The sequence below is a fragment of the Lissotriton vulgaris genome, chromosome 7 (assembly GCF_964263255.1).
Source record: "Lissotriton vulgaris chromosome 7, aLisVul1.2, whole genome shotgun sequence".
Lineage (NCBI taxonomy): Eukaryota > Metazoa > Chordata > Amphibia > Caudata > Salamandridae > Lissotriton > Lissotriton vulgaris.
In genome coordinates, this window is record NC_141695.1 from 724,897,011 (window position 1) to 724,921,645 (window position 24,635).

The 24,635-nt window shown below is 42.0% G+C and overlaps 1 protein-coding gene across 1 annotated transcript in view; it reads right to left on the reverse strand.

Annotated features, from left to right (window-relative positions):
* Positions 1-24,635, reverse strand: part of LOC147702336 (ATP-binding cassette sub-family A member 10-like) — a 1,673,715-nt gene that overhangs the window by 1,074,218 nt on the left and 574,862 nt on the right. The window contains exons 12-13 of the mRNA XM_086930968.1: positions 23,375-23,485; positions 20,080-20,258 (exon numbers count right to left, since the gene is read on the reverse strand). Of these exons, the coding sequence (XP_086787094.1) occupies positions 20,080-20,258; positions 23,375-23,485 (290 nt within the window). The remainder of the gene's footprint in view (positions 1-20,079; positions 20,259-23,374; positions 23,486-24,635) is intronic.

A 24,635-nucleotide genomic window follows, 5' to 3' on the forward strand; every position in this document is an offset into this window, starting at 1 on the left:
AGGTGGCATCTTTGCTCTGGGGTTTCCAAAGAGGGTGACTAGTCGTGCTTGATGGTCGGTGATGAGTGTAAAGTGTTTGCCATACACGAATCGGTGGAAATGTTTGCACGCCTATACAACTGCCAGACTTTCTTTCTCCGGTTGAGAGTACGCTTTTTCTGTGTCTGTGAGGCTGCGACTGGCGTATGCCACGATGTGGCGTTGATCTGCTGCGTCGTTATAGTGTGCCAGTATTGCCCCAAGGCCTACGGGACTAGGATCCACAGTAATTTCTGTCTTTCGCTTGGGGTTGAAGTATGCAAGATTTGTGGCTGAGCTCACTGCTGCCTTGATTTTGGTGAAAGCACGATCACATGACATCGACCATTTGAAACTTTGTCCTTGCCGAGTGAGTTCTCTCAAAGGGTAACTAATTGTGGCGTACTCTTCAATGTATCGAGCGCAGTAGCTGGCCATGCCTAGAAAAGAGCGAATGTCACTATCATTGGACGGTTGTGGCGTGTCCGATAGCCCTGACACTTTTTCAGGGTCAGGTTTCATGCCATCTCGGGAAAAGATATGTCAATAGAATTTGAGTGTCGATTTGTGGAATTTGCATTTGTCAGGGTTGCGTGTAAGGTTGTTATTAAGGAGGGCTTGACACACACGATCAAGGTCCTTATCATGTTCTTGATTCAGTCCGAACACTTGATGTCGTCACTGTAGTTAAATGCGTTTGGGACACCCTGTATAACGCGCCGTACAGCCTCTTGAAAGATCTCAGCGGCGGATGAAATGCCGAAATTGAGGCGCTTGTAGCGGAATAGTCCTTGATGTGTGGTGAAGGTTGTGATATAACATGATTGTTCATGTAATTCGAAGTGGTGATAACCTTTGTTGAGGTCTAGCTTTGAAAAGACAGTGGCTCCATTTAGCCTGGGTGTCGTTCCCGTTCAATATCTGTATTCGGAGCTTGCATGTCCAAACGTAAGCGTACCTTGTTGTCTTGGCCTTTCTTGGGCACGACCACCACTGGCGATACCTAGGGTGTGGGTCCACTCGAGCGTTCGATGATGTCTTCCCGTAAAAGGACTTGAAGCTCCTCTTCCACTGCTTGCTGAAGGTGAAAGGGTACTTTCCGGTGGTGATGTGCCACTGGCAGTACTTGCTCGTTGATCTGGAGCTTGACTTTAAAATGTGCTAGCTTGCCAAGTCCTTTAAAGAGCTTTGGGAATTTGTGGATATTGTCAGGTGAGTCCTCTACTTTGTATAAGAGTTCACAAGTTTTAGACGTTCTGCTGTAGGCAGGCTGAGGAAGCAGTCCACAGCTTCCGGTCCTTCAATCACGTGGATATAGGTTTTAATCGTTCTGTCCTTGTATGTTAGAGTAGTGGGAAAACAGCTAAGGCATGGTAAGGGCTCTCTGGACATCCATGTGTAGACTCTTACAGCCGCTGGTTCTAGTTTGGGCTTGGGATTCATGCTTTGGTATTCAGTGGTACAGATATAGTTGAGCGAGGCACCAGTATCCAGAACAAATTTGGTAGAGTGGTTTCCTATCTGGATGTGTAGTCTTGGGGTATTTCTTTAGGCGGTCCGGATCCGACACCATGCACACATATTCGTCACAGTCTTGTGACACAGGCGTGGGTGGGTGAGGATGACGTGGACCTCTGGGATCGGCATGAGCTGCGTGACTGTGTCCCTGATGGGCTCGTCGATCGGTCTCTTCGCCCTTGTATCGCTCGTGCATGATGTCGTGACCCGGTGGTACATTTGCCTTGTCTAACCTCAGTGCGGCGGGTCTGGCAGGCAGCCTCAAAATGATTTTCTCTGCCACATCGGTGACACTGCTGTCCAATGGCTGGGCACTGCCCTGAGTGGGGGTAATCTTGGCCGCATCTGTAGCACTGTGAAGTGTGGCCACGGGCCTGACTGTTCTTGGTCCCTCAACGTGGCGATCCGTTGCGAGGTGGTTTCATAAATCTTCCTGAGGTGCGACGGTCCGAGCGGTGTCTTGGTTCTGTTTGTGATTGCACTCAAAAGACTTGTTCCTTTTTTTCAGTTTTTCTGGCTTCTATTTTCTTGGCATGTTCTTCTGCCTGGTCGTTGATACGAGTCACTTCTTCTATTTTGTCCAGGGTGTAGTGTTTCTTCAGGAGCCGGCGGCACAGTGATTCCGACTGACACCCATGGATGATTCGTAGACGCAGCATGTCCTCTGTATTGAAATTGGCGAACTCGCAGTAGCGAGCTAGTCGCTTGAGGTGGGAAATGAAATTGCTGATTGCTTCATCTCACTCCTGAGATGCCAGATGAAAAGTGTATCTCTCATAGTCAAGGTTTCTCTTAGGGACACATTTTCTGTTCAACGCATCGCGAACATCCGCGTACGAAGCAGTAGCAGGTGGTAGGTCTTTGATGACTTGTCCAATGTCTTTGCGAACTAGATTACGAAGAGCTATGAGTTGTTGTTCGGTATCACGAACTTGGGACGCTTTCATAAAATCTTCGAAGTCCTCAAGCCAATTCTTCCATGCCGAACCCATGCTGTTACCGGACGTCAGTGGCAGGGGCTCAGGAGGACGCAGGTATGACACTCCTAGTGGCATTATCCCAGGTAAAAGAGCATTATGTGCAGGGCATGGCACTGCCTGCTGTGTAGAATCAGGGTTAGACATCACAGCTCTTGACAGCCGCTTCTATGGATTAAAAAATCCTCTTGCGGGCGTTCTACTCTGCTTTGGCGAGGTCCTAGGAGGTTCACGTGTGTGACACCTGACTTTAAAATGGCCGCCCGTTCACTTGTGCAGCTTTAAAATGGTGCACCTGACTTTAAAACGTCTGCCGTTTGGGACTGATTTCATGCAGGCTTACTCTTAGTGAGGTGGAATGTTTGTGTGGAGGCTCACCCTTTTTCCTTTGTGTCTGCTCCTCGTGCTGGCGGACCGCGACTCACTCCAGAGCCTATGGCAGCTCTTGTCAAGCTCAGGATCCTTCTTGCGGCATCAGCTCCTCAGCTGTGTTCACGCCGCATAATTAAGGCATTCTCCCTCCGGTCGCTCGTTGCTCAGGTCTTCTGGGAGGGGGGTTTTGCCGTGGATCCCACCTTCGTCGCCAGTGTCCTGCTTCCCACCCGAAAGGAGACACGGACTCAGGGTTGCTCAGGGGACATCTTTATTCTTTTTTAACTCCCTAGCAGAACTGCTGCTTCCTTTGCGGCTCCTCCTCTTCCTCCTCTGGTCATGCCTGACCTTGGGACAAGACCCAGACAGGCATGACGACACGACAAACCCCATGCCACCCCAAAATACTACTACTTGGAAATTGTTTTCCTTTACTTCTATGGCCATTGGTCTACCTTTAAGCAGCAAGGTTAACCCCCTGGATGGTCGCCCATACATAGAGGGTACAGCGGGTTGAGCAAAACATACAAAACCTTCCTTCGAAAACTGTAGGAGAGTATCCCAAGTTTCCTGGAATAAGAAAATGTCATAGATTGTTATGAACGATTGTCACTCAGGAAGCAAGATCTTGAAACATATATCAGAAATATTCCAACTTAAAATAGATAATGGACATGAGTACTAGGAACAAACACAGTGTTAACCTCATCACAGTAGGGTGGATTTGGGGACAAGGTCAAAGCCTCATGAGCCAACTCTGCCTCTGGTGTCGGGTCAAAGGAATCAAGAAACGTCACAGTTCCAAGCAATACTGTCAAGGCATCCAACTTGGCTGACCTGGGTGCACCATGTCAATTGACCTCATTGCAGTCGGCCAGTGGGAAATATCTATTGCTGTTTGTTAAGCCCCAAAAAGGGTCAGAATAATAATCCCAGGGCAGAGGGTGAAATATTGTTTGAGGGGGCAGTAGAAATAGCCCAGTGGAAGTGTGACAATGGCTGAATTCACAGATGGCATTTGGTATTTGTGGCACAGCAGATTCGCCACAGTACTGGGCTGCCGAAACTTGATTACAATATAGTTACCAGGTATGTTATTTGGAACAGTCCCAACCCAGCTTATTTGTTGGACCATTAAAATGTTGCTTCCATCCAGCAGCTTAAAACTTCTATTTTGTACAAGCCAGTGTATCACCTTATTCCACGCTTGTTCCCTTGACTCTGTTTGGCCATTCTTCAATAAAGGCACACCAGCCATAACCAGGACATAAGTCGAGGCCTCTTGTGGGAGTTGCAAAGTAGTAGCAATGGATTTTCCTTCCCGCATTTTTTAATTATTTGAAAGTACACTGGTTCGCTGACGAGGTGCCATAGCACAATTACTTCCAATGAGGCAATTTCCCTACTCACCTGTGGCAGCCATACCAACCTTGGTTCCCCATACACCATCAAGTGTCAGTTGTGTCTGTTGTATCTGTTGTGTCTTTGGATTGAGTCCTGCTGTAAGGATTCCATTAACTCACTGGGGTTACCAATTGCCTTGCCTCTGCCAGGTATATTACCCAAAGTAGTCACAGGCATGGATTAGGTGCCGAACTTACTGAATATGCTGAATAGGGTGATATGGCTGTGGGCTTCATCAATGATGCTGAACACTTTTCTATGCTGGATAGGTGCTCTTTTATAAGAATTAAGTGTTTTTCCAAAGATTCAATAAGTAAGGGCAACAATGACTATCAGCGATGACTCCACTCCCATTAAATTGTATTTTCAATAGAGTTTGCCTTTGAGCAAGTCTTACAATTAGGCCCTCTATTTCTCTTTGCAACTGAGTTAAAATTGAATTGCTGATAACCTCAGCATTAATAGATGCACTTTTAAGGGTGGGGAGTTATCAATCTCAGTTGTACCAACCAGTATTCTCTTGTGTGGTCCTCCTAAGATCAACCTGAGTTCAGTTTCAGAGTTGTAGACAATGTGCATTGTTTCACTTAGACTGCTTCCTTGACCAAAAGAGATCCTGTGCTCAGTAAGGGTATTGTCAGTGCTTACCACCCCTACTGCTCTCTCAAGCATAGTGTCAATACTTGTGGGTTTATACGATGATGCTGTCTTGCTTGTGCCTTTCCTCTTCCCTCTGTGCTTGCAAAATGACAAGATAAAAGGTTGTAGGAGAATAGGCCTGCATTTATCAGAATAACCCAGCAATGTCCCCACCATGTCTTAAAGTATTCACAACAGAGGGATGACCCTGCCTGGATTGGCAGTGGACGGGCACAGATGGGCCCACTCTTTGCCCAGTTTTCATATGGGCACGCCCGCACTCGTCCCACGCTGTGGGACTCCTCTCAAAGATTTATGGTGCCCTGGCGCCTCCAGTTTACGCCAAGACCTCCATACGGAAGTACTGAGGATGCTGAGGGAGGTAGTTCCCCCAACACCTAGCGGCAACCAAGGTCCCTGGAGGCAGCAAAACAAAGTTACCATGATGTCCCCGGACTGTGGGACTTCTCCCAAAGATTTATGGTGCTCCGGCACCTCCAATCCCACCTCGGTGCCGAAAATACTGAGAATGCTGGGGGTGTAGTTCCCTCCACCCCCCAACCACAGCGGCAACCAGGGTCTGTGGCTGCAGAAGGCAACAAAACAAGGTAACCATTCTTCACTCTAGCACTTGGTTCTCTGACAGAATATCGATGTAACAAACATCGATCTTCTAAGTATCTAAAAACAAATATCGACTTTAAAAATATCGACTCCAATACCTTAACAGGTAAGTGCAAAAATATAAAATCGAAAATATCAAGGTAAAAAATATAGCTGTAAAAAACATTGATTTAAAAAATATAAAAAAATATATTATTTAGGAAATGTATTACATATTAAAATTATTTTTAACAAAATAAATTACAATTTATTATACATTTTAACTAAATATAACAAATACACTTAATTTAAAAACATATAAACACAAATATAAAAATTTATACATATACATATATTTACTTAAAAATAATGTATTAACTATTATCTTTTTTTAATTTTTATACTTAAAAATTATATGAAAATAATATATATCAATGCTTTAAAATAAAAAAGCATTCTATACTTAATTAAAAAATGTAACTATTAAAAATAAAATAAACATACATTTCCCAATACAATAAGTGCAAGACTAGGGAAAGTGTTGGATGGCGGAATAATTAAATGTACTACTTCAACTCCAGGGAGTGCAACAGTAGTGAAAGTGTTGTATTTCAAAGCAGTACAAATTACTTTTCCCACTCCAGTGATAGCAAAAGTAGGGTAAGTGTTGGACAATGGAGGAATTACATTTACTATTCAAACTCCAGTGAGTGCAACAATAGGGAACGTCTTAGGGACCGATTATGATGGTGGAAAATCTGAAACTCTTGGTCCGGAGGTGAGGACCACCGGCACGGCGGTCGCAGGTTTTCTGCTATCGTCCTGATTATTCCCACTGCCAAATTAGGATGGCGGTGGGAATAGGAAAGGCACCGCAGCAGACAGAAAGAGCGTCTGACGCTTTTCTGCCAGTCGACGAGTTGACCGGTGGAAAAAGGGGTTTAATATGGTGGCGGTGTCTGTAAGACACCGCCATCCATATTATGATGCAGGCTCAGAGCAGCCTTTCCAAGGTTGCATTGCCGCCATGGAAAGGCTGGCGGTCCTGCTGTTGGGGGCCCTTTGTGGGTCCCCAGGGTGTGGGGTGCACATGGGGGGTAACTATGATACCCCTCTGCTTTTACATGTACCATGTGGCAGGCACCACGCGGTGCCTGTCCCATTGTGCATGTAAAATTACAGCATGTATATATTGCATTGCGGAGGGTGCTGCTAGCAGAACTGCCCGCTGCAATGTAAAATATACAGGATGTGCCTGCCATACTGGTGGGCGCATCATTATTGAATTGCTCTGATCGCCGCAACAATTGCGTGCGGTCCCCTTAGGAGGTGCGGTGGCGGGTGGGCCCTTAGATAGAGGAGGGGTACAAAATGACTATTCGTACTCCAGTGAGGGCAGAAGTAGGGAAAATGTTGAATAGCGGAGGAATTAAATTTACTATTTCAACTCCAGTGAGTGCAACAGTAGTGAAAGTGTTGGATAGCAGAGGGGTAAACATTACTATTCCCACTTTTGTTGAGTGCAAAAGTAGGGAAAATGTTGGATAGAGGAGGAATTAAATGTACTATTCCAACTCCAGTGAGTGCAACAGTAGGGAAAATGTTGGATGGCGGAAGGGTAAAAATTACTATTCCCACTCCAGTGAGTGCAACAGTAGGGAAAGTGTTGGACAGCAGAGGAGCAAAAGTTACTATTCCCACTCCAGTGAGTGCAACAGTAGGCAAAGTGTTGGATAGCGGAGGGGTAAAAGTTACTATTCCCACTCCAGTGAGTGCAACAGTAGTGAAAGTGCAGGATAGCGGAGGGGTAAAAATTACTATTTCCACTCATTGAATGAAACAGTAGGGCATGTGTGGAATAGCAGAGAGGTAAAAATTACTATTACCACTCCAGTGATTACATCATTGAGGAAAGAGTTGGATAGCAGAGAAACAAAAATTACCAATAACAATTAAACAATTGAAACAAACCAAAGAAATATTTAAAAAGTTTAAAAATCATAAAAATAAATACACAACATTTTAAACATATAAAATTAAATATATTAAACATATACAATGAACACATATTGTAATATTAATTTCACATACAAAAATACAAATAATAAATAAAATAAATTAATAAATACATTTATAAACAATAATTATTTAAAAGTAGTAAATATCACCAAACAAATTAATGAAAACAATAAATCTCTTTATTATATTTCCTACCCTATAACACCACACCAATAACAAAACACTTCAACATATAGTGAGCGTGGTCTACCATCCTTCAGAGAGCATCATCTGTAACAGCTTTAATGGCAATGTATGTACACTGGTGGTACCTCAAACCAGATAGTAGAGCGGTCAGGTAGATAGTTGTCTTCAAGGCATTTAGAGTGAGGGCAGGAAGGAGATAGGTCAATAATTGCTGAGGGTGCTCGTTTTTGGTATTAAGGGGCAAACCTGTGTGTGCTTTTACGCACCTGGGGGAAAAGCTGTTGCCACTGGTGGTTGTAGGCCCATACTTGTAACTGGTTGAAGTATTAATAAAGGTTTTCCAAAAAAAAAAAAAAAATACTACCATTTTATGCCCTTACACGGCTATAATCAATAGATATCCCTATAATGGCATAAGAAGCAGATCCATATTTCAGTAAATCGCCCTTGCAGCCCAAGGCATGGCAAAAGCTACGTTTCCAGCCTACCCTTGCGGGTGACTGGGATATTGAGTCCTGAGAAAGAGATACCAGACCTCATACATTCTATTCCCAAGGTACAGTGCTGACTAAACACTTAGAGAGAATTCTTGAGTCAGATTCTTGGCAAAAAACCTACTTAACTTAAACTGCTACTTACTTACTCCTTCCCACGTATTAGGCTTAGGTCAGGTACACCAGAGTAGGCGTATTTTAGAAGCACCAGTTGAGCACGTTAGCCTATGTATATATGTATATATATTTTATCCATTTTAAAGTGTCTTATGGCTAAGAAATTAGCCACATGATCTCTTGACTGGGTAGGAGTATTCTGCATCATTCAGAAACTCAGTCCATCACCTTTTCCAAAATTGATTTTATCCACACTAAGTGTGGGAGGGTATACTCAGACGTGAGTCCCTAGCTCAGTGCACCATCAGGATTCAAGCAAGCCGGGCCGATGATGGCTGAAATGCCAGAAACCGGTCCACGGTAGCTTGTCTCCTTTCTGGTGAAGAATTGGCTTGGTAGTTTGGTCTGCCCTGTTCCCATCATGCACTGGGACAGGAACAGACTAATTTGCATGTAGCCAGGTTCTGAGCTGGGATGGTGCAGTGAGCTAAAAAACGGTGATGGATCAAGCCCTGATCTCTTGACTGGGTAGGAGTATTCTGCATCATTCAGAAACTCAGTCCATCACCTTTTCCAAAATGGATGGGATGAGGACTCACCTCCTCTCAAAATCCAGTTCAAAAGTCAACCAACTGCACAAAGGCAGTACCCAATTAAACAAGAAGCTAAAAAACAGGTCAGGGAGATCTTAGATCAACTTGAATACCAAGGGGTGATTGAAACATGCACCTCTCAAATGAACAATCCTTTGTTTCCTGTCTCCAAACCAGACGATTCATATCGTCTAGTTTTGGACTACAGACACCTTAACTCATGTTGCAAAACAGTTGCGGTACAAAATTCGCACAGTGCGGCACTAATGAATAACATAGTTCGCAAAAAATACAAAACAACATTAGACATCTCTAATGGATTCTTTTGTCAAAATATCGCACCGGAAAGCAGATATTTGTGCGCTTTCTCAATAATGGGGTCACAGAAAAATTTCTGTCGATCCCACAGGGATTCAAGAATAGCCCAGGATTATTCTCAGCAAGAGTAACAGAGTTACGACAAATGTATGATGATGAGGCATTATCCTATGTCGATGACATCTATCTCACAGATGACGACTTGGATACTCACTTGAAAAGAGTGAACACCATAATACTTGGGTTTGCAGCAGAGGGTTACAAATTCAACTTTAAAAAGTCACGAATTGCCCATCTAACTGTCCTATTTTTAGGATACAAATTATCAAGTGAAGGCAAAAGCCTAGCAGACAACTTCTTAGAGAAGTGCGCTGTACTTCAAGCACCAAAAACGCTGAAGAACTTACAATCGATACTAGGCTTCCTGAATTTCGGAAGAACTTACATTCTAAATTATGCGGAGAGAGTTAAACCTCTCTACGAATTAATTAAACCTGATTTCAAACCAATACATTGGACTCAAAAACACACAGAAATTTTGCGATCACTGCAAACAGACATGTTAGCTAAAACAAAATTAGAAACACGCGACAATACACGCAACCTTGTTCTCCGAGTCATCCCAGGAAGATGCGGATTCACGTACCTGACCTCCAATGAGGGAGAAACTGTACCAATAGCTTACAAATCACACTTATACACAAAAGCGGAAAAAACATTCAGTCTTACAGAAAACACTGTCAAGGCCGTTCAGACGGCTATAGCAAAAGAAAGAGCCCTAGCCCAAGGCAAAAGAATAACTGTTTTTACAGCAGAATCAGCCTTTGAGGCATTATTCAGCCCAGTTAATCTAAAAACGGTGGCACTGGATCCAAAATGGGTACAGTGGGAAAATTCTCTTGCTGCAGAAGACGTGACATACTATTTTGTCCCGAACATGAAAAAACTGAATGATTTGAAAAATGAAGAAGAATATCCTCTGCCAATCGAAATTCTGCCTCTCGAACAGTACTCTTGTATAATCTATACAGACAAATTTGTACAGCATTACAATGTAGATGATAAATCCTACAATGCAGCCTGCGCGATTGTTGAAGGTCGCTGGCTCTGCGGTAAATTCAGACCAAAAATAACAAAAACTGAATCACTGAGAAACTGTTTGGCTCAACGAGCTGAAATCAGATCTTTAAAGATGGCGCTTGAAAATGCCGAACGTGAATTCCCGACACTAATAGTGTGCGATTCGCATTTCTGCGTCAAATATTACAATATCGATTTGCAGAACTGGGTTCAAAACGATTACAAAGATGACACAGGTGCCGCAATCAAGCATAAAATGGTTTGGAAACAGGTAGTTCTTTTACAGAAAGAACTACAGAACACTCACGTGATACATACTCTGAGTCATCAACGTAATGGCATTCACGTTGCAGGGAATTCATTGGCTAATACAGCCACAGCGGAAGCAGCTCAACCGGCTTCCGTAGCCACAAAAAAGCGTTCAGAAAAATACATAGACGGGGAAACCATGCTGGCGGTAAAAACGTCTTCAAAAGTCAACTGTACAGCACTACCCGTGAACTATCCACTCAATTATACATACGTAATAGATGTAAACTCCGTTCCTTTTGCTCAAATCCCTGGAGTGGGGGATAGGGTAATTCCAAACATGAACAGGAGAGTCTTATTAATAGCAGACGCACACATGGGTGAAGGTCCAAGGCACAAACAGATGAAGGAATCTCTGACAGAATTACAATCAGAAGCCTGCAACATTATACATTTGCAAAAAGCTGTCCAGACTGCAACAGAGATCGCAGTAACGAGCCAACCAAAGTATTGCCATGGCTATTTCTGTAGTTAGCATAAGGCTATCTATACATAAAATCCAGCGTCCTATTAATTCCTTTTTTAGACTATATTCACTTAAAGATGTGGCCCCAGCGCTCGGCTGACGCCAGAACTGTTATAAAAGATTTGTGAATCTTTATCGGCACATACGCAATTGCCATGCTTAATTCTGACCAGGGTCCTGCTTTTAGCTCTCGAGCTTATAAGGAGACCATGACCAGCATGGGCATTGGGTTGCGGTACTCTTGTCCCTTCCATCCTGAGGGAAACGGGATTGTGGAAAGAAAAAACCGAGACATAAAGCAATCTATAACGGCAAAGGTACTAGGTTCGGGTGATGGGTGGGTCCAGCATTTAACAAGTGTCCAACGTAGTCTTAATAATCTGCCAAGAAATTCTCTAAAAGGTTTCAGCCCGTACAAACTATTGTTCGGAACTGGAATGTATATACATTCAGGATTTAGATAGTCTAACTTCAGTGGTAGAAGATAAGAAAAAATGCTTTGACATCAAAGATCGTTTGGCTGTTTTACAGGACTTAAATGAAACAAGAAAAGCCCTGAGCAACATAAAGTTAAAACAGCAGCCAACAACCACTGAAGGCACACCACCTGTCCCAGCAAGACCTGTCTGTATTCCAAAGATTGGGGATCTGGTCAGAGAGAAAATAGCGGTGAAGAAGGAATTTGGGCCTTCTCACACAAAAGCAGTACCTGTCTTAGCAGTCAACGGAACGAGATCAGTTGTGCTACCGCCCCTTGCTGGTAAAAAGGAGAACCGAGTTGTATCCATCGACCTGGTAAAACCACAATAATGTGGCCAATAATAAGTAGTCGGCCCAGTGGACTCCCAAGAAATAGCAGAATACCAACATTTGCTACTATCCAAGAGGTTCAAACTGAGAGACTAATCACATTTTATAAACCTGCAGTGAATACAAAAGGACTATGCAACAATGCCATGGAACTTGTGCCTCTTGAAACCCAAATTGAAACAGTTTGTCAGGAAACACCAGTCTACAACGATGTAGCCTCAGACTGTGCTAATGAAAGACAAATTGAAAAAGCAATTCCAACAATTGACAGAACTGCATCAGGCTACTTCATCAATTTCGATAACTTTTCTGAAGATCAAAGCGACCCTGAAGTAACACCAGCAACAAAGACTTTTAAAGACAAAGCAACAGAACTCTTTCATCAACTCAAAGAAACTTATCTTATTTCTCCATGGTTAGAATTTTGGATTGTGTTCGGTGTACTTTTCCTCCTGATCTGGCTCACCATGGTACTTTGTTTGGGTAAATTAATTGAGGGAAAATATAGTACAATGGACACAGCAAGTCAGAACATCAACTTGGTCCTAAAGCCACACAAGTCATCTCAGATCGAGAAAAGAGAACTGTCATCAGTGAATGTCACAGCCATTCCAATACCCGGGGGGGGGGGGGGTAATTTGGGACAATACGGATTACGAAATCTATGGTCCGGTTGAACTCTTGAAATATCCTCACCAGTTCAAGGTTTCATTAAGTGACTTTGTGAAACCAAGTACATTCTCTGATGATTGGGACTTTGAAAGCATAAATAATATGATGTCAGATTTAGTAATGTCAGCAAAACTTACAGAACATGATGATTTACAGGGTTCATCGAACTATGAACAGATGTATTGCTATAACCACTATGCACACCACTACTTTCATAAATCTGCTCAACCTAGAAATGTTTTTAAATATAATCAATGGGAACATTGTGAAACTCCACCTAAAAGCAGTTCAAAAACATTCTATGAGAAATTCACATACTTCTCAGGGTTTAACACAAGTGATGCAGAAACATTTTATTACAAACTGTTAGATAAAACAGGGACAAAAAACATGCTGACAAATACTAAATTGATTTATTCGGAAACATTTTATGAGAAAATGATTACATTTGGTTTTGATTTCTGGAAAACTAACATTGAAACAAAAACCATCTGGGGTATAAAAGAGTGGCAGGTACAAGGCCTAGAAGCATTATTTCGAGCCTGCATGATCCCAGAAAAAATAATGTTCTTGAATGACACCATTCAACAAACAACCTGTCTTGGCATGGCCAAGATCAAAGACTTAAACAAACAGTCTATTCCAAAGCCAATACCTGATAATACAACCACAGATATTGAGATAGACATATCCCAAATTTTAGATCAAAACAGAACACATCCTGATTGGAAAAAGTGGTTGATCTGGTCAACAGACACAAATAAATGTCAAGATAGATTCCTGAACAAAATACAGGGGTTAAAAATGACCAGACCAGACCCTAGATACTCCGAGAGACAACATACAGGGATAGTAACAACATACAGTGTAGGGAAACTCTGCCTTGAATGGCTACAAACATCCACACTGGCAGAAATTAACTACATGCGCGCTAGCGGGTTTTCCCTCTGTGCGCTGAAATTTAAAAATAGAGCCTTACGTGACAAAGCCAGCTCGTCATGCACGCAGTGCAGGTAACGCCCATGACGAGCTGGCTTTGTCACTAGCATCGAAGGGGTTAAGCAACACTTGACTTTACTTAAAGATGGTGCTGACTTGCGCGATTTCATAATGGGACCACGCAAACAGCGTCAAAAACGTTTCATAGCAGCCAGTATATACGCTGCATACAACGAAGCATGGAAAGTGACTCAAATTGAGACTGCAGAGAAAATATGAGAAATTGATCGTATTCATTTGGAAAAATCACTTTCTTTTGTGGACAATGGGTTAATGACTCTGTCCTCCAGAATCTATTCACTGGACAGTATTGTATCATCTGCTATAGATATAATAGATCAGGACTTACTAATGTTACAACACGGTCAGTCCCAATTATGTTCTATTGTACAGCTAGGCTGGATGTTGCAAAATCTGCGTTCAGGCTATGTGCCTTGGCGTTTAATCAACATAACGTCATTGTTCTCTATCTTTAACCTTACTGATAGACAAATCAGTTTGGCACAAAAAGGAGCAGACTATACGATTCTGAGCATTGAAAAACTTGAGAGATTATCATTGACAATGTCAGAAAGACCTGTCATTGAATGGATAATATACGGAATTATCACAATTCCGATAACAACTTTCCAATTTACAAAATGCCAAGAGTATATACCAGCAGGCCAGTATGAAAAGTTGGGTAAAGGGTACATTAAGTCATCTTTGAAAAATTACCTTATACACATACATGTTATAGTGACAAAAACCAGAATGTATTTCTTAGTGGTAATAATTGTAAACGATCACTGAGCGGTATACTTCTGTGCCAAGGTATTAATTTACATGGGGCCTGTGAGGGGACTTCAAATAACCTTTCATGCCACCAGCACGGCACAGCTGCAACACAAATAGAGCCATTCTTTAGACAACTTTCTAACTGGAGTTACGTTCTAATAACGGACCACAGCTGTTGTGGCATGGTGCCAGAGAAAGCATATCTCGTAAGCGTTCGTTCCATGGTCACTTGCTGTATGCAAGCATTGTATCCAATCGTCCCTACTGATACCGAGGTGACGATTTGGCCTCCGTTGAATATCTCTTCTATAGAAATTGATGCTTTAAGCAGAATGAAGTCTGTGCTTTTACAGACAACAGTGCCTATTTCGAAGTTGCCCCATGCATTTCGTAGAAATGCTAAGCCAAATCCTAAATATGTCAGATGCCAGTGGTATCGCAAATGTATTTAAGACAATTTTTTCGGGACTGTTAATCCCCTTCGAAGCAGTCCTGGGCATCTTTCCCAATTTTGTCCGTTCGGTCTTTGGCGGCCTACTACTACTTTTGGGACTCGTAGCAGGAATCTTATTTTTGACCCTTCTGCTCCGATATGGCAAGCCAAAATGCAGACATGACTCCAGCAACAATGGAAGAAACAATCCTAGCAATACTCTACCGGGACCGCATAACTAAAGTCCTTGGATTAGCCCGGTTAAGAGATCTGAATATGACCTGGTTTCTTTCATTCAGACCTATATGGCAGAAGTGCATCTTACCTGTGCTTCGATATATGCTATGCGAAGAAGAATGCGTGTTGGACACCTGTCTTACACTATAATCAGCAGTACCAATGGATATCGATACTTTGCTAAGTCCAGTAACGGCTCATGCATCGTGTTGTCCCCAGCGGTTACCAATCCTGATGACGGCATTCGTTGAGACTTCTCCACTACGATTAGGTGGTGGCAGTGAAGCAAGAAATGAGAACAACATCACCCAGGTACGACCTTCTGTGAGCATTGCTGATCCCGACACCAATGAAAGCAATCATTCTCACGACTGCCCAGTTACAACCTTTTCAACCATGGTCGAACTTTCACCTGAAGCTGTAGACTGTTTTTTTGCGCATCTATCTGAAGTAATGTTCTCCCCTGAACCAAAAGAATAACTTTTAAGCAAACCGGCACACAGCGTTCCCCTGAACTCTGAATTCGGCCTTCAGCTTTGAAAAACAGAAGCTACTGAAAACATTTGGAACTATTTTTTCCTCTGAAACGAAATTATTTTTTCCAAAATCCCAAAATATTTACCTTTTTTTTTGGCACATGTACTCTGCTTACAGTAGGGCTATTCATAAAGAACAGAGCTTCTATTTTTGGTAATTCTAGAGACAATATATTACCTCAGCCTCTAGCACACTTACAAGTAATCTCATTTATATGTGATGAAATAGTCTCGACCTTCTTTTCTGTAATTAAGAGACATTTCATGTGTAATTTTCGCAAATCGTTCAGCTAAAAATATATGCATTTTTTTGAATTATTACACTGCTTAAAAACGTGCAGTACCTATAATCTTCCGTGTATTTCGCATACAACATTTCGAATGAAAAATGTATTTTGGGGTGGGTTGGAATACACATGCATCTTTATTGCTTAGTTTTTAGCAATTGATGGACAAAAAATCGTGGAGTGGGTGTAGTGTTTTTATCTAGGAACCTGAATCAATACTACCATTTTATGCACTTACACGGCTATAATCAATAGATATCCCTATAATGGCATAAGAAGCAGATCCATATTTCAGTAAATCGCCCTTGCAGCCCAAGGCATGGCAAAAGCTACATCCTTAGATTCCTAGAAAGCACAACAAGTTCTTTCAACACACCAAACCTCCAGCAACCTGGGAAATCCCCACTTGCTTTGTTTTGATTTGTAATAGAACTCCTGCGAGCACTGTAAGAATGGCGAGTTCTTAGTGACATCTTTATTGACGTCTTATATCCAAACCTTACGTCAAACTTGGCACCTTTCAGTATAATCATACCAACGTTGCCTTAAGCAAACACACAGTGGTGGTTTCGGAGCAGAGCAGCTAATCTACTTGCCGAGAGCCCAACAGACGCGGAGAGCCCACGGACGCTGCCCCTCCTCTTTGACGCGCTGAGAAAGACGCTGTCTTTTCTCCTGCCGAGAAAATCCAGCTCCGGCGTTTCCAGCCTACCCTTGTGGGTGACTGGGATATCAAGTCCTGAGAGAGAGATACCAGACCTCCTACATTCTATTCCCAAGGTACAGTGCTGACTAAACACTTAGAGAGAATTCTTGAGTCAGATTCTTGGCAAAAAACCTACTTAACTTAAACTGCTACTTACTTACTCCTTCCCACGTATTAGGCTTAGGTCAGGTACACCGGGGTAGGCTTATTTTAGAAGCACCAGTTGAGCACGTTAGCCTATGTATATATGTATATATATTTTATCCATTTTAAAGTGTCTTATGGCTAAGAAACCATATCAATGCTTTTACAGTATTATTTCATAATACTCCTTTTACTGTACGTACTTTACTTTACATTAAGTATTGCAATTGTGGCAATTCATTTCTCTTGCATGAGAAGGAAGACTACTCAATAAATAATACCTTTTATTGAAAACGCCCGTCTCTCTAGTCTCTGCACCCTGGTGAAATTAAGAATGCACATCTGACTGAGTGAAATAGCTGTCTATTGTTTCACACGACTCTAGAGATTGACTTTATTCTGAGGGAGCAAAGTTGTCATGTGTATGCGGTTGTCGGAAGCTGAATCCCTTCTTGTCTGAGCCAGGGAAGCTGATCCCTTCCTATTCAGTCAAGAAAGTTTCCAGTGACCTCTGAGCTAGCTGGCGCAAACCTAAATTAAGTCTAACATAGTCAGTAGAGACCTAGATGACCTCAGTCCTACGTCTACACTGCTGTTTATGTTATTCTAATGCGCACGGCGTATAGGGAAAATAGGAACTACACTACAAGGGGTTGCCTCCTGTCTCACTTTGGGTCGCTGGATTAAAGCTGTGATCTCATTGGCCTATCAGGGCTCTGATTTGCCATGCCCCTCGGGGTTCAGGAGAGGTCCACCAGGGGTGTGTCTGCTTCGTGGGATGCTTTCCATGGGGTTCCCCTTGATGAGATTTGTCGGGCGGGGACTTTTGCATCCGAGTCCACCTTTGTGAAGCATTATCGCTTGAATTGTGCTCTGTCTGGTCGGACAAATTTTGGTTCTGGTGTGTTGCAAGCTGTAGGGGTACCCCCTCTGTCTGATTCTGTTTGTTATTAAACATTTCACTTGCTGCACTCCTTGGTGTCTGGTCTGTTTCAGTTTGTGGTATGCCAAAGGCCTTTGTGGGGAGTTGCTTTGGTATGCCTCATGTGTGATGACTGGGTCGAGGACGAGGGACGTAGAGGTAATGCTATGATTACTTTAGGTAATCCCCATTACTCTTAGTCCTACTCGTCCACGACCCAGTCATACTTCCTACCCGCCCTCCCTTTCCAGGCCTTTGGTGCTTGGTATGTCAGGATGTGCTTTTGGTGGTGAGGTATGTTATAGCACCTGACAGGAGGGTGGGTGGAGTATAAAAAGCATTTCCTGTTTTGTTTCCTGTCTTGTGGAATACCTCATGTGTGATGACTGGGTCGAGGACGAGTAGGACTAAGAGTAATGGAGATTACCTAAAGTAATCATAGCATCAGAGCTGCCAAGCTAACATAGCGACCAGAGACAACAGAAAAAAGTAATACAATTAAAATAGTGTGCAAAGTACAAAGTTATAAAAACATTAAATATTAAATCAGTGATCAACAATAAGACTTAGGAACCAGTCAACTTCTAAAATGGATAGAAAGAATGCAAACAGAGTTTGGGTCTGCTATGCTTAATGTTCCAGAAGGCTGTGGTACAGACTGAAGGCATGTAAATGTGAACATTGTGTATTTATAAGCCAGTACAATATATATCGAGAAATGTTAACAATTTAGTACAACAGAGTTATAATGCTTCTGTTGCACTCAAACTAAACAATAAGTTAACACTCAGGGCCTGATTACGATGCTGATCGGACGTGCATCTAATCGTGTCAGTAGTTCCAACCAATGAATTTGGATGCACCCTTCTATGAGAGCTTGCGCCGATGTCAGACAAGGGCCAAAGCACAACCCGCATTGGAAAAATTGATGTTTGCAAACATCCATGCTTTATTCGGTGCTTGCAAATCATCTTCTCACCAGTCGCTGTTGCATGAAGACTGAGCTGCCTGTCAGGATTCTTTCTATACAAGATTTACTTTAATTCCACTAAATCCATGCTACCCTAGGGAATGGCAGTTCACTGAATTCAACATCTATCACCAATAAGAACTCTGTAGGACTCAGGGACTTGGAAGTGTTACACCCCTTCGTGCCTAGCCTCATGTTATATTGCATTGCCATGTGCATAGTGTATGTGACCTTGTAACATATTTCTCATATGCCAATATTTCCACCTTGAGCTCTGCTGGTAAGACTATTGTGACATCTTTACCTGAAAAATTGTATTGGAGGTGGCACGCCTGAGGAAGGCAGTTCTCTGCCGAAACGCGCGTTGAGACCTCTTGGAAACCACCCTACAATTATAGAAATCCATGAGATGTTATGTTCTAATTATTCATTATGTGCTATTCTTTTTGGCCAGACATTTAATCATTTTATTATGCTGACAATGTATAAAAAAAATCCTTAGAAGGAGGTATGTGTGAATGGATGATTGATTGTAGCTAGTATGTTATGTAGTCTTTTTCTGTGACTAAATGTCTATGAAGCTTTAGATAATTTATATGATCATGTTTTAGTATTGTTAATGAAGTATCCCTAGGAATTTCACAGCATGCAAACATCAATGTGCCAGGCACCATGTGGTGCATGGCATGCGGGGCTTGGATGTTTGGAGGCCTCATAGCAAAGGCAGTGGAGGGATGGTGCCCTGCTAGGGGCCCACAAATTCAATTTCTGACATCCTTCCAATGGGGACCGGCATTGAAAGGCTGCCTGAAAGGGAAATTATAATCCCTTCAGCGGAACCTAAGCAGGCACTGCCCCATTGTAGGAGATTACTTTTTTTGTATCGTCGGTTGATCCCTTCGCATGCTGCCTCCAACCTCTGCACATCTTAATGTGGCAGTCGACGGCAGCACTAGATGGTGATGAGACGTCGGGTGCGGTCTGACCAGCATCATAATGAGGGCTCAAATGAAGGTAGTGCGCTGTCAACTCAACACATATGTCCAAATGAAAATTACTACAAAATGGCATTTTTTTAAATGTAATTTACTACCATTGACTACTCATTGGAAGTGCTGCAGGTGCACTGTCATCCGGGACAAGGAGTGTTTAGATGCTGATCTTCGTAATGATGTTCCGCATGGCATTCCTCAGACAATTTTCTCTAGTTACTACCTGAAGACATTTGTGTGAGTGAAAAAGGTCAAAATGAAGGAAAATGTGCAACATTCTGGTCCAGCAACTCTCAAACCAGCATTTTGTCCTTCGTTTTGACATTATAAACTCAAAATGGGGTAGTACAATAGACCTGGGATTAACAAAGGAGTTCCCAAGGAGAATTCACTGCACCGTATTGATATGCACCATAGAGTGAAAGCATAAAAGTTTGGCTAAATGTATATCTCGCATAACACCCATTGAGGGGGAACATACCTCTTGATCAACCTCCTTCGATGGAATCCCTCTGACATTAGCAAAAAGCCTCAGATTCTCTTTAACAGTTAGAGCATCAAATTTAACGTCAAATTGTGGGCAAAAGCCAACAGTGGTCTTTGCAGTCTGCAGGGCATCCTCCATTTCTGATACTCTATGATTGTAAATGGATACAACTCCTGAAAAAAAGAGTAAGCAGAGCACTATTCATGGCAGTCGATACTTACAGAACAATTTAATATATTGATATGCCTATAATGTGAAGATTAGAACATACTAACGGAAATTTTAAGAAGTGGTAACACTAAAGATTTGAGCCCCATGAGACTAATAGAAAGATTTGTATAAAGTCCATGGAACGTGTATCAAATTTGGTGATACAGATTTGATTTAAAATCTTAGGAACTCTTGATAAATCTTAAGAAAGTGCTTGTACTGGTAAAATAACTCTAACATTGTTGTTCTGTATATGTACTGAAGTTTCAGAATCCTATGTTTATACAAGGCTAAGCATATAAAAAGTGTATCCAACTATACCTGAAATATCTTTCCTAGGCAATATTGGTAATTAATAATTGGACTTGTAAACTGCTTGGGGTGGGAAACAACAGTTACAAATCTTGCGTTACAATGCATGCTTTTATCCCACGTGCCATTACAACAAAAATGGCTTGCTGTAGATGGTATAAGGTATTGGATTTAACTCCAACACCTTCCCTACTGTTGCACATACTGGAGTTGAAATAGTAAATTATACTATTCAAATATCCATCACAACCCCGATAGCAAGTTGGGGTAAAAAATTGCATTGTAATGGCATGCGAGGTAAAAGCATGCGTTGTAATGTCATACAGCTGCTTGGGGTATAGAGCCCTCCCCGAACCACGTCAAACACAATCTCATAAAAATCAAATTAGTATGCAAGCTCAGCCAACGTGAATGTGTTAATTTTCATAACCATCATCAAAACTGTGTCATCATGTCTTTTTTAGTTTTATCTCCTTTATTGGAAACTGAAATTTCTAGCGTATTGAAGTCTAAAAATGAAAGCCTCTTCCACTTTAACATAAACATGTGTAGCGCGCTGGATGCACTCTCACCGATACATTTAACTTTAAACTCAGACTACTAACACATTTAGCAAATTTACTGAAAATTTTCACCCACATCTACAAAACTATCGGATGCATGCTGACCCATCTCATCTGTCAAATAAATTGGTAAAAGTAGAGACTAGGCGAATGCCTGCAAGCTTCAAAGCCTTTGGAAAATGGATGCAAACCATCTGGCAATAATTCATCAGTTAAAATACCAAAATCAAGTTGCTGTAATTCCAAGCAGATTGTAACTGCTAGGTCATAAACCCTGGGATCATGCAATATGCTAGTCACCCACACACAGGATTTAGCCATTGGATTTGACTGTGGCCTGCCATTTAAAACTCACGTCAACAATTTGGAAGCTACCACCATGACCACATTATGGGCCATATGTAGGTAATCAACATTTACCAATTCTAAAATACCGAATTTTACCGATTCGGTATTTCAGAATCTGTAAATGGTATATAGATAAAAATTCGGTAAATATTACCGAATTGGTAATATTCGGTATTTAAGAATCGGTATTTACCGATTCGGTAATTCCCATTCATTCCTATGAGCCTGGAGGCCCATAAGAATGAATGGGAAGCCATTCACTATTACCGATTTGGTAAATACCGAATCGGTAATAGGAGAGCATTTTCAAGGGTGGCAGGGTGTCACATTAACACCCTGTTGCACCTCTGAATAGTGCATGGGTACACATGTGGTACACATACATGCCCTAAGGGCATGTATGTCTGCCACATGGCACTTTTAAAAAAGAAAATAATTGCTTTTTGAAAGGTATTCGGTATTTACCATCAACTTGTAGTTGGTGGTAAATAACGAATCCTTACATGAAAAATGCACTCACTTGAGTTCTCCCCACATTAAGGATTCAGTAATTTACCGAATCGCTTTTATATTACCGTTCGGTAAATTACCGAGGGCCCGATGTAGGTAAATCTACATTTACCACTTCATAAATACCGAATCATACCGAATCGGTATTTATGAAGTGGTAAATTAGAGGGGGGGAGATGTAGGTATTTCAGATTCGGTAAATACCGAATCTGTAAGATTCGGTATTTACCGATTCTGTAAATACCGATTCGGTATCCCCCATTGCTTCCTATGGGCCTTGAAGCCCATAGGAATCAATGGGCATAACGAATCGGTAATTACCGATTCGGTAATTACCGATTTGTGCAAGGGTGCAGGGGGTGTCACTTTGACACCCTCCAGCACCCCAAAAAAAGGCATGTGAGCCATGTGGCACACAGACATGCCCTAAGGGCATGTCTGTCTGTCACATGGCATAGGTGTGCATGCACACATGTGCATGCACACCTGGATTCGGTATTTTAATACCCAATTGGATTGGGTGTTAAAATACCGAATCTGAAGGGCCTGTGGGACTGAAAGTAGTCCCACCTACATCCCAAATTTAAAAAATCGGTAAAATTACCGATTCAGTATTTTTGCGATTCGGTAATTTTACCGAATCGGTAAAATACCGAATCGGACAAAAAAAGGTCCCCTACATCTCAGTAGGCCAAATACCGGTCGGAAACGGCCGAAATCGGCCGTTTCCGACCGGTATTTGGTACCTACATCGGGCCCCGAATCCTTAAACCTGCTTCCTACATCTCAAACCCTAAATACCAGTCGGTAACGGACGAAATTCGGCAATTTCGGCCGTTACCGGCCAGTATTGGGCTACCTACATCTGGCCCAAAGACACTAAGAAAACCACTGCTATACTTCTTCCTACCAAAGATAAGGAATTTCACAGTCCACTTATTGTTACAGAATTCAGTGTTTGGCAAAATATCAGGTGCCTGACCAGTTACTGCAAGCTGTACCCTCACCTCAGATAATCCGATCCTAAAATGGCATGCAGAGTACCCCTCACAGTTCAGGTCCACCCAGTGTGGTAGAAGTCCCCAACCAGGATACAATGCACAAAAGAAGTTCCCTGAAAATTTTTGCTTTATTTTTATAATAATTTTATTCAGTTTAAAGCCAGCTGACTCAAAAACATTAGAACCAGTGACATCTAGATATTGTTGCTCTGCTGGTGGCACTGGCTTGTAAGATGTTATGATTGTAATTCCCTAAACTGCTTGAAAAATGTGTAAGAGTATGAAACAATGTTGACAAACAAGAGATGATAGAGCAGCGTGCACATTGGACCAGCATCACCTCACCATCAGAAAGAGGGCAGAGTCCACTCAGAATATTCAGCAGAGTTGTTTTACCAGCACCGCTGTGACCAAGTAGTGCTGTGATCTGTCCTTCATAGACATCAAATTGCAAACCTGGTGTGGGATGGCAACGAGAGAACAAGTGTTTTAGTTTTAAACATGTCTCCACCTACTAGCAAGCAAGGAGTAAAGAATGTACCACAACATAATACCTAACTAGGGAAATATGCATTCCTGTCTTCAATTTGTATGTTTTTTCCCATACGCTTGGTGCTACGCTATTGTTGTATAGATAACCCTTAGAGTGAATAATGACCAATGTACCATCTGAACATATGGTTGAACCATTTTTACAGTCACTTGCAGTATATAGTATGTAACATGAACTCATCTTTTTCAAGTTTCAGGTTATGATTATCATCTTTGCTGCATTAATAGTGGCCAAAGCCTAGATGGAAATATGAGCTATGATGAGAGTTGATTTACAGTTGTTTGCAGTTTTTCTGTGTTTACACTCTAGGGCAAAGTGTAAATACTTCCATGAAAATGCTTGAGAGGAGAACAGCAAATGAAAATAGCAAAAAATGTCTGAGTCAATAACAGCATGTGACCTGATAATCACCTAAAACTGAAAGGTGTGAAGAGTAATGCAAACATTTCGTGTCCAATTACAAGGATTGCATTTGCAAACTCCAAACACATTATTTTCATTGAATTACCAATTACCAATGTGACTTTCAATTTACCAGATTTAGGATTTATTGGTATCCCATAGATTGTAAAAAGATTTCAGGGTCAATTCTAGCTAGTGGTCCATTCCATTAAGGACACCACCAGCTAATTTTGGTTTATTAGCTAGCACAACTTTGTCTTACGACCTCGGACCTGGGGATCTGGGTTCGAGTCTCGGTAACGACGCCTAAACCTCCTGTGATTCTGGGCAAATCACTTAAGGCCAGATGTAGGTAGGCTGTTACTGATCGGTAACGGCCGAAAATACCGATTTTGGGCCCTTACCGATCGGTATACAGCCATTGAGATGTAGGGCAAAGAAAAAAGTCAAAATCGGAGCGAAAACCGAATCGGAATGAGTACCGAATGTAAAAGAATCCGATACGTACATACCAAAAATCGGATATGTAACGAATCGGTAACACACCGAATCGGATGCAAACACCGAATCGGTCCATGTACCGAATCGGTAGTGACACCGATTCGGAAAATAACCGAATCGGTCCATGTACCGAATCGGTAGTGACACCGA